Source organism: Mus pahari, chromosome 17, assembly GCF_900095145.1.
Source record: "Mus pahari chromosome 17, PAHARI_EIJ_v1.1, whole genome shotgun sequence".
In the NCBI taxonomy this organism is placed as follows: Eukaryota; Metazoa; Chordata; class Mammalia; order Rodentia; family Muridae; genus Mus; species Mus pahari.
In genome coordinates this window covers 47,568,210-47,585,027 of record NC_034606.1, presented here as the reverse complement: position 1 = coordinate 47,585,027, position 16,818 = coordinate 47,568,210, and the positions used below count along the sequence as shown (strand labels likewise).

Sequence of the window (16,818 nt, the reverse complement as noted above, 5' to 3'; positions counted from 1 at the left end):
GCAGAGCTCGAGGCTTCCAGCCAATCAGAGAGCCCCAGTCCAGGCACTCCTTCCCCCCCGCCCCCAGTACTGCAGGAGGCTCGGCGTCGAGTCCCGTGGCACCGCGCGTGCGCGCGCTGAAGGGGCGGGGCTTCCTCGGCAAGATGGCGGCCGCGGCCACCGGCCTGCGCCAGGCTGCTGCTGCGGCAGCCAGTACCTCGGTGAAGCCCATTTTCAGTCGCGACCTGAACGAGGCCAAGCGGAGGGTGCGCGAGCTCTACCGCGCTTGGTATCGGGAGGTGCCGAACACCGGTGAGAGGCAGGGGTGCATTCAGGGCCCCGGAGGCCCCCGTCCGAGGCCTCTCGGCCGAGCTGAAGTCACCTGCTGGGACAGAGACGAGCCCTGGGCTGCGGGGGAAGGGGGTCACCCGAGCCAGAGTGCTCCACACCGGGACAAGGCTTCCGAGCGCCCTGGTCGCTTTGGTGGCCTTTGTTCCTTATTTCTTATGGAGCCCCTGGGAGGGGCGTCCGCGGTCCCGAGCTAGCCCCGGGTGCTTCTTGAACCCAACTTGGCAGTTCCAGAGAAGGTTCCAGGTGCCTTAGATTTTGTAACTAAAGTGGCGAGGGGCCTTAGCAGTTACCCGTTACCCAGTCTGGAGAACAGACTGCATCACGAGAGGGAAACGACTCCACCAAGGTCACGCAGGAGCTTCCTGCTGCCCTTTGAAGCCTCCAGACGAAATGGCCCCTCAGCTCCCCAGCCTTGCTCACTAAGTCAGCTTGCCCCAGAATTTTGAAGTCTGACCCCCTACTGCTGCAAAACACGCCTTTTCCCGTAGGTGGGAGAATCTAGTCTGGTCACCTGAGTGGCCGGTGTGAGTCAGCTGTCTTGGTTGTCTCCCTCATCGCTGCCTTTGTAGTGGATTTTAAAAGGGGGTGAGCGAGAGTTTAAATGTCCTACAAAGGCCAGGGACTTCTTTTGTTGTTGAGTAGACACGTATTTAACTTGAGCCACCACAGCTGATCTGTGGGGAAAGGCGGTTTCCAGTGAGTAACAACAGCTCCACGGCACGCCTCTGCACTACTTGAGAGGCAGCCACACTGTCCTCAGATTCCGACCTTTAGTAGTTGTGTGACCTTGGGTAAGATTTTTTTCATCGGTATTTGCTCATCTGTGAAATGGCCATAATACTGTCTTCGGGGAGTTACTGTATTAAATAGGTTACTATAGCAATTGATATAAAACTCGGAGGAGAGAGTAACTGATGCGGAGAGAAGTCCTCCTAGTTCTTAGAACACAGACTGTAGTAAAAATATAAATAAAGAAATAAATATTTTTAAAAACCACGCCCACCTCAGACCCGCGGTTACCTGACAGCAGTTATAACACTGCACACTTCAGTCTCTTGAGCCTGATGCTTCACTAAGATTCTAAATGATGGGTCTTATCAACTTACACTTGTACAGTTCTTTCCTGAAATCCCTGTGTGCACACTGACCTTGGTGACCAGCTGAGAACCTAACGCACCATTTCTGCGATCACTGAGTGTATAACTTGGAGTATAACAAAAGATTCAAACCTGATTTAGACACAGCATGATTTTGTCTGTGTTTTTGTGACTTTTTGTTGTTTTGTTTTTCTGAGACAGCGTCTCACATTGTAGTCTTGGCTGGCCTGGAACTTGCTAGGTAAACCAACGAGCCATCTTCCTCTGTGCTACCACACTGGACTTGGTTGGTTTTGGTTTTTTTGTTGTTATTGTTAGAATTTTGCCTCAATTCTTTGCTCCATCAGCCTGAGTTCTCAGTTCTGGGGTTAAAGGCATCTGCTGCCATGGTTGGCTGATTGCAGTTTTATAGATCAGAGTGGACATGTCACAAGAATGGCCAGTCCACAAGGTATCTTCATTAAATGAATATACTGACCTCTGTAACCAGAATATTTAACACCTAGTGGTCCTTTTGTATCCTTGATATCCTCAGCAATCTGCCCAAGGCTGAGTGTCAGGGGATGGGTGACTAAAGCCTGATTTTCTTTCTTTTGAAACAAGAGCTTGCTGTGGATCCATAGCACCATACAGCCCATGGCAAACCTCCAGCTTGTAGGCTGGGTTTACAGGCCTGTTACCACTAAGTCCAGTTTACAACCTAATTTCCAAAGGACACCCATGTGGCACATTAAGTTCTGTCACCTGAGTCTATGCCACTGTTTAGCCACTGACTTAATAGATCGGTGAATACTGTGACTTTTAAAATGTATTTTATTACTTTTAAAATCTTGTGTGTGCATGCATGTGTGTATAGGAGGGTGCAGGTAAATCCAAGTGTCAGCAGAGGTCAGAGGCATGGGTGAGTCCCTGGAGCTGGAGTTACAGGGTTTTTGAGTTGCCTGACATGGTTGCTGGGAATTGGAAAGGCAGTATGTGCTCTTAAATGCTGAGCCACGTCTCAGCCTCCTCCATTTTTTTTTTTAATTTATTTATTATATGTAAGTACACTGTAGCTGTCAACAGACATTTTTTCTCCTCACTCAGTTCCACTTACTTGCTGTTAGCTGTCATCAGACACCCCAGAAGAGGGCATCAGATCTCATTACGGATGGTTGTGAGCCATCATGTGGTTGCTGGGATTTGAACTCATGACCTTCAGAAGAGCAGTCGGCGCTCTTAACCACTGAGCCATCTCTCCAGCCCCAGCCTCCATTTTTAAGGGAAGAGAAGTTTATTGTGTTCAGTATCAGTCCCTTATATGGGGGTGGAGGTGCAGGGTGGTGTGGCTCATGGTTCCACAGGGGCAGCCTTGTATCTTGTTTGCAGTCATAGGTGACTGTCCCACTGTCAGTTAAGACCTAGAGTCTGTCCTTCCCCAAGTTGTCTGATGGTTTGATTACAGCCTTCCCTCCCTGCGCAAACCCTTAGCAGTACCCCTTGGCTCCCAAATTCATATAGTACTTACAACCAACACTACATTATTTTACAGAGATTTCAACTCTGGCACCTTTATTTTTGCTGGTTATTCCATATAAAAAATAATATGGTAGTATAGTATATATCCCATATAAAAATAATATTCCTCAGTGATGGAGCCCTTGCCTAACATGTGCAAGGCCCTAGATTCTGCCCAACCTGTTCTGCCCATACACAAAAAGCAAGGTGGGTCCACAGCCTCTCCAGAGCCCATTAAAAAGCACTGAGATCCAGGCTGGGCAGTTTAGTAAACCGTGTATCCAGGCTAGGGTTGAGCTATGCTGTACACATCCAGTGCTCACCCACTGACATAAGCTTCTAAAAACATGCTTAAAAGGTCTGATTTCTACAGTCTGGTTTTCTTTTTAGTGCACTTAATGCAGCTGGATATCACGGTGAAACAAGGACGGGATAAAGTCCGAGAAATGTTCATGAAGAATGCCCATGTCACAGACCCCAGAGTGGTTGATCTGCTGGTCATTAAGGTAACTGACCCTCTCTGACAGACTTAAAAGATCCGCTGGCTTGTCCTGAGCTTCTGAGTCTTCAAATGAATACCACCTCCATTAAAGCCAGCCGCAGCTGCCCTGTCTCCAAGTTCAACTTGGAGGTCCCCTTTTTTCTTTTTAAAGCCAAGGTCTCACTATGTAGTTCTGGCTGTCCTGGGACTTGTTCTGTAGACCAGGCTAGCCCTGAGATACACCTGCCTCTGCCTGCCAAGTGCCAAGATTAAAGGTGTGTACCCCATACCCCACACCCCACTTGGAGATCTCCACTTTTGAGATAGTCCTGAGCTGGAACTACACATCCTCTTGCCTCAGCCCTGGAGGGGAGGTCTGGGGGAGGGAGGAGGGACACTCTGCAGCTCTAACAGTGTAGGAAGTGCTAGTTCCTACGGGAAGGCAGCATGGCTCTGGGTATGGTTAATGTACGGTCATTAGCAAGTCCATGCCAACACAACACAGAACTGAACTTGTGTGCTGTGTTCCTCATTTAATGGCTGGAACTGACTACTTTTCCTTCATGTACACAGGGAAAGATGGAGCTCCAGGAAACCATCAAAGTATGGAAGCAGCGGACACACGTTATGCGGTTTTTCCATGAAACAGAAACACCAAGGCCAAAGGATTTCTTGTCTAAGTTCTATATGGGCCATGACCCATGAGGTCACCTGATGGGAAGGTGCATGTTAATATTTAATTAGAGTATAAATAAACTCATTATTTGGTGGTTGGTTATGATAAAATTGCACTGGTGAACCCTTTTCCTGTGGTCTCTCTTACTTCTTGCCTGAGTGTGGAACCTTTGTGTACATACATGTTCATTCCCCTGTCCTGGAGATCTATGTTGTTTGCTGCCAGCTGACTCAGACACTTGCATGGGGAAGCAGGAAGGGATGGGAGGCTCTGTCTGGATTCTCCCACAGTGGATGTAAAATGGTGACTTTGTTACTGACTCTGTACTTAGCTTCCAAGACTGGGCATCTTGGCAGCAAGGCTCTTCCATCAGAGGGAACAGAGCACCACTGTGGGGACAGCACTAGAACTGACTGCTCCAAGGCTAGCCCTTCTGCTTAAAGCACTGGTCTGTAAATGAGCTTAGCTGCCTCCTCAATGCAGAGCACACTGGTCAGTACAAACACAACATACTCGTCCTACTACTGATGCTCTTTCTTGTTCAAACGATCTCATGTAGCCAAGGATAGCCCTACCTACTCCCTGTGGCCAGGGATGACCTTGAACTACCGATGTTCTTGCTTTGACCTTCCCTGGACAGTCCTGAATGCTGAAGGGAGGCACTCACAGTATTGGGGTTTAATTACTGAATGACCCCACAGCACCAGGGACACAAGTGTTAGAAAATATTCTACTAAGCAGTAACAAAGCTTTGCATGGTCAGCACATGGCAATCCCTCCAGGCCTAAGTGGCTTTGAGGCAAGTTTCTCCTGAACTTATGGAAAGTAGAAAAATTTCAAGTTGGGGGAGGGTGTGTGTGGAAAGATGGCTCAGTGGTTAAGGGCACTTGCTGCTCTTACAGAGGACCAGAGTTAGTTCCCAGCACCCACATCAGGCAATTCATAATAACCTTTAACTCCAGCTTTAGGGGGAATCCTATGCTGTGGCCTCCAAGAGCACCTGAAAACAGATACATAGTTAAAAATAGTTTTAAAGGAAAAAAGATCTCAGTCCTGCTCAATTGCCTTTGTGGTTGTACCACAGCCTGGATGACCTGGCTCTACACAGATGCTGCTTGGACACGGAAGAGGTAATGAAGTGCAACCAAGCCTGCTGGGAGTGAGAAATGGGACGACCTTTCATCATACATGACTCATTTATTATACACTCCTAATTTGCTTGCTTGTTATTTCCAGTGTTCTGTGGACAGCCATGAGGGAACCTCCCAAAGCACAGGATTCTGGGCTGTTGTCACAAACCATGAGGAGGTGAGGCTGAGGGCTTTCCTTGACCCTTCTGCCGACAGGGAGGGAGCTGAGCATGCCATCACATCATCAGTGCTTTCTCCTGTGCTCCCTGTGCCCTGTAAGAAAGGCATGCATCAGTCACTTGTAAGACAGCCTCACACAGCCCAGAGTAGTCTCAAACCCACTGTAGCCAAGGATGATCTTGAAGTTCTGGTGTTCCTGCCTCCACCTCCCCAGTGCTGGGATTACTGCTGTGTGCCACCAGGCCTGGGGCATTTCCAGTTTTCTGAGATAAGCTCTCCTATTAACCCTTGAGCTGTGCCTCTACTTCTGCAGTGCTGGGATCACAAGAAGCCCAAGATCCCACACCAGGCTTTAGCAGCAGTCACTTCCAAATAGGAGGGAAAGGAAGATGACAGACAGGGTTACACGGTGGAAGGAGGATGGGCCCATACGTGGAGATGGGTAAGGATGTGGGTACCTCAAGAAACAGCGGGGGATGGGAAGACACTGCAGCTTTAACAATGTAAAGTAGGAAATGAGAGTTCCTGCGGGATGCCTCCCTGGAACACCTTTCCCCACTCCCTTCTTATATCTTCTGCATTCCCTTTCTTTACTCTCCTTCATGATTTGCTGTTTTATCCCTCCATCTCTGAGGCAGAGATTGCATGACTTCAAAAAATAAAAAGCACATTAAGTCATCAAGAGAATGTCAGTTGACTGAAGGTCCATGAAGGACAATGAAAAGGCCATTGAGGACCTTAACCTAGTGGGTGGATAAGTCATCCAACATGAGAGTGGGTGAACCCACTGCTGCTGCTGCCCTGAGGTTTAAATGGTGCTGCAGGCCAGACTATCACAGATCAGATCATCCATCTGTTTCTTCCTGTCCATTTACAAGAAGGGCAAGTGTTACCTGTTAATCATCGTCGTCGTCATCCTCTGGGACAAAAATGTCATGCTCCTCAAGTAGAGCAGCAAAGTTCTTGCTGATGAGTGTCCCAACATAGAGAAAGGGGATCACAATGGAGAACACACGGAGAAGACCAAAGGACATCTGGAGAGAGAAGAATGCGTGAGCTCCAGAGACCGGTGGCTGCGCCCCAAGCCCCGGCCTCAGGGCCTTTCCTCCAATGGACTACTGATCCCCACACTACGTGATTTTTAAAGTCTTTGGAGAAACTCAGAACAACGAAGAGACAAAGTGAGTTTTATGACTATCAAAATGGATATCAGAAAGAAAAACATAACACTAAACTAAATTGAGGAAACTGAGCAACTAAAACTTAGGGGGCAAACAAGCTAATTCCCTGCAAGAACCATACACAGTTGGGAGAGAACACTAGGCCGGCTGGGCTCTAACCAGCTCTCTACACCCAAAAGTGAGTTCAGGGGCTGAAGGGATGGCCCAGTGGTTAGGAGCACACTGACTGAGCTTCTACAGGACCCAGGTCTGGTTCTCAGCACCCACATGGCCTCTCATAAGCAAGTAACTCCAGTTCCAATAATGCCAGTCTCGTCTGGCCTCTGTGGGCATTTGGCACTTAAGTGCTGCACAGACATACATGCAGGCAAAACACCCGTACACATGGTGTGTGCACTGAAGGGGTCTCTCACCTAATCCTCTTTTAACTGGTTACTGCTGCTGAGCAACCTTGTTTCACATTAAACGTTAGAAGCACACAAAGGCAATATGGACTGAAGGAACGCCAATGAGATTTCACGGGTATTAGCTTTCTGTTCTCCCTAGCTGTGACTTTTTATACAGCAGCTGCACCTTCTTGCTTCACGCTCGAACCCTGACAGGGGTCACCTGTTAGTCCAGCTCAGGCTTGCTCTATAGAATTTTGTTTTCCCTTCAACTCCACACAGCCCCGCAAGTCAAAAAGCACACCTTCGGTAGAGACTTTCCATTTTCCTTAGGGGTATGGAGGGCAAGTGACAAGAGTTCAGGAATGGAAAAACCAGGATGTGGTCCCTGGTTGTCAAGACCTAACTCTGCTGCCAGCTTCGGATGCTGGCTTCAGGGCTCTGCCCTGATTTCATCTGTAAAACCTGCACATTCCTCAGGACAGAAGGTCCTGCTCCCACATGACCCTATCCTTTCTCCTTCGTTTCCTTTTTACTAAGTATATTACTTCCGCATTCCCTTCCCACTCTTTCAGTAATTTTTTTTTATTTTTATTTTTATGTGCATTGGTATTTTGCCTCCTCGTGTATGTCTATGTGAAGGTTGTCAGATCTTGAAGTTACAGATAGTTGTGAGCCGTCCTGTGGGTGCTGGGAGTTAAACCTGGGTCCTCTGGAGAGCAGTCAGAGTTCTTAAGCTCTGGACCATCTCTCCGGCCCTCAGGATTGTTTTATCCCATCGCCTTTGAGGCAGAGATTGCATGACTTGTATAAATCGACACAAAGCCTTTCTTCTGACCCTAAGGAAATAGGTCATTATGTCCCTCAAGATAAGAAATTACACATTTCGCTGCTGCCCTCCAGCTTCTGTGTCCAGGAAGCCAGCTTAACATTGAGTTTTATGGAAGCATTTTCCTCCACCTGTCAAAGTCCGCAAAACCCAGCATCGCAAATTGAGTCCTAGGTCCGGTGCCCAGTCTCAATACTATGATTGGCCTCTGTGTCTGTCAATCAGGACAGGTCACATGCACTCCCCCAATGACCGGCCTCAATCCCTTAGCCCCGCCTCTAGACAGACACTCACTTTCACCGGCTTGGGCAAAATGGCGCCGCTGCGAGTGACGATGACTGACCTCGACGGTACCTGGCTGAGACCTGAGCTGCCCGGTACGGTGGAGACATCGCCACCTCTCCTCCCCCTCGGCCGGCTCCAGAGAGCCCCGGGTCGGACTGAAACCCAGGCCAGCCGCCGAGCCGCCGTGGACGCCATCTCCAGCTCCGCCCCTCGCCGGGAGCCACACCCCACGCATCCAAGGCGGCCTCCGGCAGAAACTTGTCTCCAAAACTCGCGAGACTCGTGACACCCACGGGAAGCACCGCCCTCCCGCCTGCGCAGAGGACGCACCCGTATGCCGGTGGGAAAGTCCTCGGCGCCCGGACGACGTGGTGACGTCAGGAGAAGGACGCCCCTCCCGGGCTCCAGAGGGCGGGGCCGCCAAGGCTCCCTTTGTTCCCGCCCCTCACCTTTGGAAGACTTGAATTAATTAAGGAACCGGAATGTGTAATGAAAAACTTTACTTGGTATCTGAATTTATTAAAAAACGAAAAAAAAAAAAAAAAACTGTAACAAAAAGCTGCGCGAAGTGGCGCACACCTTTAATCTCACACCACTTGGGATGCAGAGGCAGGAGGATCTCTGTGAGTTCAAATCCAGTAAGTTCCAGGACTGCCAGAACTACGTAGTGCGGGGGTGGGGGGGGGGGGGGGGACAAGTTAACAATAGCTCACGGTTTCTGTGGACATTGGTACAATGGGTGCAGTGGACAGCGGCCTTCCCCTACAGTTCTAGGATACAAGCGCAAATAGACGGATTGGCCTGATGGAGGTTGTACCACCAAGCCAAGATCTTGGACTCAATTACTAGCCTCAGACACTGGCTTTGCAGCCCTGGCTCCTGATTCTTCATTTGTAAACACGCTGATTGTAATAACCAAAATGAATAACTTTCTGAGAGGGCCTCACACGTAGCCCGGTCTAGCCAAAAACTCACGGTGTAGTCAAGGATGCTTTTGAACTCCTCATCCTCCTCTGCCTCTTTGCTACCAACTGTGGGAACTTTACCGTTCTGGTTATAAAGGGAAGGGGCGAGGGGAGGCTAACAGGCCTCTCCACCAGGTCCTGCTGCAAAACACCAAAACCAAGTGAGGCGTGGCGTTCCTATCTATAATCCCAGCACTTTCGAAGCGAAGGAGTTCCAGGCCTGCGTGGGCTACAAAGACTTGGTCTCCAAAAACCAAAACTATTAAAAGAGCAAACACTTAACTACTGTGACAAGAAACTTAGCAAAGGTACCTGTGTGTACAGTGAGGGCAGCTGGCTACGAGGTGACAAGCAGGCTTGAGAAGCATGGCCAGCATCACAGGAATTGGCCCTGACCAGAGAAACCAGGGAATTCAGTCTCCTGGAGGCAAAGTTTGGCCTTTAGGCCTTGTTGGATTTTGCTGCGCCAACGCCCCAGATAGAGAAAGGAGGGAGGTCAGGAAGAGGCCGACTTTGTTTAGGAACTGTATACATCTCTATTGAGCCACAGCCACTGTCACTACATCTATATAAAGGGGACGGATGGGCCTGGTTTCTGGCTCTGTAAACCGTGCCATTTGGCCTTAGAACTAAAGAAAAAGATACTTGGAATGACGCGGGACAGAGTAGCTATGAGAGCCCTCGGCAGACAAGCCTTAGGAACAAGCAGGCTAGGTAACAAGAGAGCCTACAAGTGGCCGACAGGTCAGGGAGAGTTTCTTCTGTATAAAAGGCTGCCTGCCTCTCTGCGGGCAATGTCCAGCACTCTACATTGACAGGGCAGCGGGAGAGAGAACAAATCCCTCTTTAGCTCCTGAAGACCTTCTCCTACAGAGAGCCCTGCCCAAGCTACATCGATGTCAGTCTTCAAGCCACTTCCTGTCACCTCTGGCATGGAGACGCCCAAGACTTCTTGCGTTGGACTTTATGGCTAAAGAGCACAGCCCCCTTCCTGCATTATCATCCCATCAGCCACCTGGCCTTTCTAGGCCTCAGAAAATAAGTAGGAAGTCATGATTCTTCAGTTCACTCCAGTGAGAGGAGAGGATCTGAAAGCTAGAGAAAGTCTACAGAGCAGGAGGAACACACACACACACACACACACACACACACACACAGAGCAACCTGGTAAATGAGTAAATATTTAACCCCTGACGTTCTGACCCTGGCATCCTGACCAGCAGGACAGGGCCATAGCTTAAAGGGCTCTGGCTCAGGGCCTATTCTGTGACTTGCTCTCTGGCTGGCTCCCCTTGGCCCTTTGCTGCCACCTTCGCCTCAGCTCCATGATCTCCTTCCCATACCAGTCATGCAGGGTAGAGAAACAGGAGCTCTCAGGGGACACGGGGCTCTGTCCCATGCTTAGGAGAAGGCTAGCAGGGCCCTGTAACTCCCACTCAGTCAAATTCCGACCTATTGGCCGGATCCCCCTTTCTTCCACAGTACCAGTGGAAATGCGGTCCCTGGGGAGAAAGTGGCCGTTCTCGGGGTCTGGAGCCTGAGGTTTACTGCAGCTGGCAACAGCCCTCTGGGATGCACAGCGATGCAAGGCCAGGCTCTGACGGGCATCCTGCAACTGGATCTCCAATTCTCGCACCACAAGTCGCATATAGCCAAAGCTGGCTCGGGACAGTGCCTTCACCCATGCCTCTTGGGCAGCCTGCCCGTCCGCTGCCAGCAGGTGTGGGCGCACTCCAGGGGCATCAAAGCGAATCGCAAAGGCAAACTCCTCGGGTACAGGAGCCTCGGCCAGCTCCACCGTGCAGCCTTCCAATACCACGAGACTCAGTGGGACCCGGCTCTCTCTACTCTCAAAAGAGAATAGCAGATTGCCCTTGAGAACAAACCAGTATCTTCGGCCAGTGCCACTGGGAGTGGGTGGAGAGCCTGGTCCTCCCCAACTACGCAGGAAGCCAGTGTGGTCGGCGGGAGAATCACTCAGCGCATAGTGGGCCACACTCCTCTTGTTCAGCTTCATGGCTCCCACGAGAACGGTGAGGTAGAGAGATGGTAGCACCCGCAGGGAAGGACCCAGCTCAGAAGACCAGCAGCCCAGTCCTGTGGCTCCTACAGACCTTGCTCCTGCAGCTCTCAGACTTCAGCTGAAGGACTAGTCTTCCTTGCCTTTCATCCCAAAAGTCATATAAGGGTCAACAAAAGAATTTAAAAAAAAAAAAAAAAAGAACCTGGACATCAAAAAACTGTAACAGAAAAGACAATAGTTGTATCAGGAGAAGAGGAATAGCAAGATCCCGACATGGTGTTTTGTTTGTTTGAAGACAAATCTCATAGCCCAGGCTGCTCTTGAACCCACTATGTAGCTGACTAACCCCATCTACCCAGTGCTTCCTCTATGCCTACCCCATGCTCAGCTTCTGTCATGCTAGGTTTTGAAGGCAGGGGCCCTGAGCACACGGAGCCCCAGCTCTTCTGGGTTTTTGTTTGTTTCTTTTTCTTTTCTTTTCTTTTCTTTTCTTTTCTTTTTTTTTTTTTTTTTTTTTTTTTTTTTTTTTTTTTTTTTTTTTTTTGGTTTTTNGAGACAGGGTTTCTCTGTATAGCCCTGGAACTCACTTTGTAGACCAGGCTGGCCTCGAACTCAGAAATCNGCCTGNCTCTGCCTCCCAAGTGCTGGGATTAAAAGCACCTGGTATTCCCTGTTGGTCTCCCATCCATGTACTAACCATGGCCCGACCCTGCTTAGCTTCCAAGAAGAGACAAGATCGGGCGTGTTCAGGGTGGTATGGCCTTAGATGCTCTTCTAGTTTTTACATGGCTTTCAGACTGGGTTGTACCATATCCCTGCCTAACCTGGATATTCCTTTTGGCATTTTTAAACCCAAAGAAATAACCTTCGGGGAGGGTTGAAAGAGACCCTAAGTCCAAAGATACTTTTGTGCTTCTAACATCCTAAATTAAACATGGGGCCCCTCACTGTAAGTGTGAGCTCAACCTCCTGAGCCCCTACTAGCCCCAGTGGTATCCAGTCCACACTTCAAAGCCAGATGGAGTCAGGGGAGAGACAGGCCAGTGACCGAGAAAACCTAGGGGTAACTACATAGCACCAACCAGCACGGGAGGAGAGAGCAAGCCAGGTGGGCTCCGGGAGGAGGAGACCAGGGGCTAATGGGACCTGCTCTGTAAACTCCAGTCGTGTGTCCTGCGCCACTGAAAACATACCCACTAAATTCTGGTGCTCCCAGGTTCCTATACAGCTGAACTGGCAAGGGTCACATGAGGAAGAGTCAGCACTTGGTGGGGCCTTGTCGGTGACACACTTATCAGCGGAGTCCACAGAAGGGGACAGGGTGGCCTCTTATCTAACCACATAGCTCAGCCGCATGGTTTCCAGAGAGCCTGCAAAACAGTTCTCAAAGAACGTGTTCTAACTTTAGGGCCCCAGTGAAAGGACAGCCTTTTGCAGGAGGCGCTGCCTCCCCCATTTTCATGACCTGCTCATCCTGTAAGGCAACTGAACTTCCCTGTGTGTCTTGGCCCACTGTCTCTTGACTGTAATTCTGAGCTCCCTGGGGCTAGGTAGGTCAGTTAAGTGCAGCCAAGATTTCCTGGCTTTCCCTATGGGATTTCGTCACCACGATATTTCGGAGAAGTCTCCTGATAACCGATGTACCCAAAGGTCTAATTTGGCTTTGTCCCTTTCCACCTCCCCTCCCCTCCCTATTTGCAGGACAGCTAGAGTGGTTAAATCGCCAATAATCAGCCCTGTGCAGACTTGCTGAATTTGTAGGAATGCATCAGTAGACAAAATTAGGTCCCCGTCTTCCTGAAATCTACTTTCCAGGAAAAGAGACACTCTGTAAGCAAATACAATTAAATAAATAATGAATTAATCAAGTAGTGAATGATGCAAACGTAGTCAGGAGGCGGGAGGAGAAGAAGGGCTCCAAAGAGAGAAACAAGTAGGCCTGGAATAGAGGAAGGCAGTTCTGGCCGCAGCCCTTTGTGGGCCCCAAGGAGGGGCTGAGTCCACGCGCGCCTGCGGCCGCGGTCTCTCCCTCCGGCAGCCCTGCTGGTGCCTGGGTCCCTGGATCCCGCCCGGGCTCTCCAGCCACGTCCACGGCCACGCCCTCCTGGTCACCTCCTCCCGGAGCCCGCCCGGTCGGCTCTCACCTCCGGTGCCCGAGGGCCTGGCCCGTCGGGTGCGATGCTGTCGCCCCCTGGGCTTTCTCGCTCCGAACCCCGCGCCTCCGCCCAGGTCGCAAACGTGGCCGCAGGAGCCGGGAGACCCCGCCCGGGAGGCTCGGGGTACCGCCCCGGCCGCTCCCCGCCCAGTACCCACCAGGCCTCCGGATCCGCAAAGTCGTCCAGGCTCGCACATTGGAGGGAAACTGAGGTCCTGGAGGGTGGGGACCTGCCTGCGCCACAGGACTCGTCGGTGAGGGGTCGTCTCGAACCCCGTGCCCAACCTCAGGCTACCCACAGGCCGCCAGCTCTACACCGAAGAAGAATTCGGAGTGCTCTTTTTCCCCAAAAGTTTCCCCTACAGCCCATCCAGTATCTCCCGGATCCGCCCCCCTCTTCACTCCCGCGCGTGCAGAGCCAAACCAGACAAATCATCAGATAGGGCGCTTCCTAAAGCGAGCTCCTACACCGCCTGCAAAACCCCGCTAAGGTTCTCAACCAAGTCTTGGGCTTAGCCCCATCTCTGCCTCTAGATATCGGCCATTTCGGCTTCTATTAACCGCCAATGCGGGTCTGCAGTCCACTTGTGGTCCTGAGGCTCTACCTGGAGTCTGCCCAAAGGCTTTCAGGGAAGACTGCGGGAAAGCACTAAGACAGGAGACCAGGATTCCCTGTCGTCGCCCTGAAGGCAAGTGTGTTCAAATGCCTGCCCAAGGGCTTTGTGGATTCCCACCTCAACCCTTGCTTTGCAGTTCCTGAAGCCCAGACGGCCCTCCTCTCTCACCCTACCCCCACTTAGAGCTCCTTGACATTTAGATCTCAGCTGTCCCCTCTGAGGTCTCCTCCCTGACCTCACAATGTAAACAAGCATACCCTGCATTCTGAGTTTTGCTGGATGTTTTAAGGGGGAAGTGCGGTGGTTGGTGGCCGTGGTGTTCACTAACTTTTCTTCAACTCGTAGTATCCGCTAGAGTAAATGTGTTACAAGGTGAAGGTCGCGGGAGGGAGGGCGAGGGGGGAATAGAGCGTGGGTTTCCTGAGGAGGAAGGGGAGAGCTTGCCAGAATGGGCAGAGTAGACCTCACTTGGACATATAATTAAAGGAAATGAGGGTGTCGGCTATGCCCATATCTAGAAGTGCATTCTAAGCAGAAGGCACAGCTGATTCAAAGGCTGTGTTTGAGGGGCCACAAGGAGGGCAATGAGGAAGAAGGGGAAAAGGTCGAAAGGTAGAGGGAGGGGTTTGGAAACACCATTTCTCCAAACTGAGAGAGTAACCATCGCACAGACTTGAGAGAGGTGAGACCAGGGCTGGGTTGGGTTCGTTTTTTTTTGTTTGTTTTTTTTTTTAGGTTAAGTGTGTGCCCGATTACCTGCCTGTATGTGCACCGTGTGAATGCCTGGTGGCCTCAGAGTTCAGAAGAGGGCATCAGATCCCCTGGCATGTGAGTCTGGAGACGGAATCCTCTGCGAGGGCAATAAGTAGTAATAACCACTGAGCCACCTTACCAGCCCACAGAGCTGAGTTTTCAGGTTTGCCTTGGCTGCCATGGAAAAGTAAGGTGGAAAGAGGAGGCCCTTGAAGGGTGTCTCCGAATCATCCAGGCAATATGTGATGAGCCCAGCGTTGCTGGGTGGGATGAGAGGTGGAATTTAAAGGCAGAGATCACGGGATTTTTGGACAATTGCATGTAAAGGCTGAGGGAAAAGATTGGCAGAGAAGTAGGTTTGCCATTACCTGATAGGAAGAAAATGACACAGATTTGGATGGGGACAGTTATGATTACCATCTGCATGAAGGCGTCCAGAAATAGCGGTTGGCACCTAGCCTGTGTTCAACATATGAATAAGTAATGAATAAATATATTTGGGGAGTGGGTGGGCGAATAATCCCTTGGGTGTCAGGTGGAGGGGGCAGCCTCCGGACCTTTCGAGAGCTGAAACCCCACCCAGCCTCTTTCACTACCATTTTCGAGTGGTTAAGAGCCAGGTTTCAGGAGGATTTCTGAGTTCGAGGCCAACCTGGTCTTCAGACACAGAGAAACCCTGTCTCGAAAAAACAAAACAAAATAAAACAAAACAAAAAAAAGAGCAAGGTTTCGCCCTCTGTAGGAATTCACTGCACAGCTACTTACTGAGCACGGGCAGTGCGGGCCACCACCCCTGCCCTCTGGGGCAGAGCACGGAGGACTCCAACCAGACCAGAGGCACAGCGGTGCCTGTACGCCCAAGCCGACTTCCCACGGGAGCGCGCCTCGGGAGCGCGCAAAACGCGAGCTTAGATGGGCGGAGCTTATGGAGGTTGGGAGCAGGGGCATAGAGGGAGGGCACGGCGTTGCTAGGGGATTCTGATTGGTTGCTCAAGAAGGGTTGTCCCGTGACATTCCGCCTCCCGGGTCGCTATAGGTACTAGCGGCCGCCGCGGGGGCTTTCACGGATTAACCGCACCGCGGACTGAGCGAGCGCGAGGGTAAGAATCAAGGTGGACCCTGGGCCTGCGATGTTTAAGAACCGAGAATCTGAACCCACACGGGGATCTGGAACCGGACTCGGCCTATAGCCTTCCTTCTTCCTGGTATTCCTAGAACCAGTCACAACGGCTCTTGGGCAAAATGTCCTAGACTACTTGTACTTCTAAAAGAAGAGCTTAGATTCCGGGAAGTAAAGGGTGGCGAAGGAGTGCGTGATGGTAATGAAAGCGACTTGGGACCAAATGTGGAATCCGTAAAATCCGTAACTTTTATTTTCGGAGATAGGGTCTCTCTACCTAGTAGCCCTGGCTGGCCTGAAACTCGCTATGTGGACCAGGCTGGCCCAGAACTCAAAAAGATCCTCCTGCTTCTACCTCCCGAGTGCTGAGTTTAAAGGTAGGTCCCACTATGCCCGGTGGGATACATAACATCTGTTATCTTCCACAGTTCAACATATAAAGCTGCTAAGAGCAGATTCCATTGGGTCCTGAGATTTGACTCCAAGGCAATGTTGCAGAAAACAGGTACCCTCACTTACTCAGGTGGCTTTGCAGGGGAGGACTGTGGCGAGGAAACCCCAGCCCTCCCCTTTCTTGATGGGGGTTTGTGGGGAGAAGTGTTTCTCTCCTTGGAGCTGGGCCAGGAAAATCAAGGAGGTACCCCACACCCCAGAATCGTTTCCCCTCCAAAGGGGCCACTTCCTTTCTCAGTCCTGCTCCAGTCCTATCTTACCCGATACTGGCGGGCTGCAGCAGCCCTGTCATGTGGGTGTGGTAATTTATATAAAAGGAAGCTGAAAGCCAAGAGGAAGGGGCTTGTGTAGATGAGCGGCTCGGTGTGAGTCCATCCTGAACAACCCCTTTAGGCCCTTCTGAGGCTTTCTGAGGCAGACAGCAAAAAACTCCAAGGCCTCAGAAACCCAGAGTCAGTCCACAATGAACTGCCATTTCTGTGTAGGGAGGGAAGAGGGTATCTGGTCTCACGTATGTCAAGGACATGACTTCAGGGGTCGGTTCCGGTTCCGTTGATTCCCTGTCTGCAGCAACAGCTTTTTATTTTTATTTTTTTAAAGATTTATTTATTTATTATATGTAAGTACACTGTAGCTGTCTTCAGACACTCCAGAAGAGGG

At 50.7% G+C, this 16,818-nt stretch overlaps 4 protein-coding genes across 5 annotated transcripts in view; 2 read left to right on the top strand and 2 right to left on the bottom strand.

The window, feature by feature from the left end:
* The first annotated feature begins 87 nt into the window (after positions 1-87).
* Ndufa6 (NADH:ubiquinone oxidoreductase subunit A6) lies at positions 88-4,209 on the top strand. Its single transcript, XM_021217166.2, has 3 exons — positions 88-291; positions 3,315-3,430; positions 3,979-4,209. The coding sequence occupies exons 1-3, from the start codon at positions 144-146 to the stop codon at positions 4,108-4,110; spliced, it is 396 nt and encodes a 131-aa protein (XP_021072825.1). The 5' UTR covers positions 88-143; the 3' UTR covers positions 4,111-4,209.
* A 1,054-nt stretch (positions 4,210-5,263) lies between these two features.
* On the bottom strand, positions 5,264-8,375 carry Smdt1 (single-pass membrane protein with aspartate rich tail 1). Of its 2 annotated transcripts, none has more exons than XM_021217094.2 (3): positions 8,131-8,375; positions 6,285-6,425; positions 5,264-5,484 (listed from the first exon to the last, which is right to left on the bottom strand). In XM_021217094.2, the coding sequence occupies exons 1-2, from the start codon at positions 8,305-8,307 to the stop codon at positions 6,288-6,290; spliced, it is 315 nt and encodes a 104-aa protein (XP_021072753.1). In that variant the 5' UTR covers positions 8,308-8,375; the 3' UTR covers positions 5,264-5,484; positions 6,285-6,287. The 2 variants fall into 2 exon arrangements, with proteins under 2 accessions (XP_021072753.1, XP_021072752.1); XM_021217093.2 differs by having other exon boundaries at positions 8,082-8,337.
* A 241-nt stretch (positions 8,376-8,616) lies between these two features.
* On the bottom strand, positions 8,617-11,271 carry Pheta2 (PH domain containing endocytic trafficking adaptor 2). Its single transcript, XM_029548177.1, has one exon. The coding sequence runs from the start codon at positions 11,052-11,054 to the stop codon at positions 10,290-10,292; it is 765 nt and encodes a 254-aa protein (XP_029404037.1). The 5' UTR covers positions 11,055-11,271; the 3' UTR covers positions 8,617-10,289.
* A 4,295-nt stretch (positions 11,272-15,566) lies between these two features.
* Naga (alpha-N-acetylgalactosaminidase) overlaps positions 15,567-16,818 on the top strand; it is a 9,179-nt gene continuing 7,927 nt past the window's right edge. Inside the window, exons 1-2 of the mRNA XM_021216833.2 lie at positions 15,567-15,685; positions 16,134-16,210. Coding sequence (XP_021072492.1) covers positions 16,195-16,210 — 16 coding nt within the window. The 5' untranslated portion in view covers positions 15,567-15,685; positions 16,134-16,194. The remainder of the gene's footprint in view (positions 15,686-16,133; positions 16,211-16,818) is intronic.

What these genes read in the sequence shown, in the direction of transcription:
- Pheta2 (XM_029548177.1), bottom strand. Translation starts at nt 11,054, where the DNA reads ATGAAGCTGAACAAGAGGAGTGTGGCCCACTATGCGCTGAGTGATTCT.
- Smdt1 (XM_021217093.2), bottom strand. Translation starts at nt 8,267, where the DNA reads ATGGCGTCCACGGCGGCTCGGCGGCTGGCCTGGGTTTCAGTCCGACCC. An exon ending in TTTTGCCCAAGCCGGTGAAA is followed by an intron (nt 6,426 to 8,081) that starts GTGAGTGTCTGT and finishes TTCTCTCTCCAG; the next exon opens with ATGTCCTTTGGTCTTCTCCG.
- Ndufa6 (XM_021217166.2), top strand. Translation starts at nt 144, where the DNA reads ATGGCGGCCGCGGCCACCGGCCTGCGCCAGGCTGCTGCTGCGGCAGCC. An exon ending in TCGGGAGGTGCCGAACACCG is followed by an intron (nt 292 to 3,314) that starts GTGAGAGGCAGG and finishes TTTTCTTTTTAG; the next exon opens with TGCACTTAATGCAGCTGGAT. An exon ending in TTGATCTGCTGGTCATTAAG is followed by an intron (nt 3,431 to 3,978) that starts GTAACTGACCCT and finishes TCATGTACACAG; the next exon opens with GGAAAGATGGAGCTCCAGGA.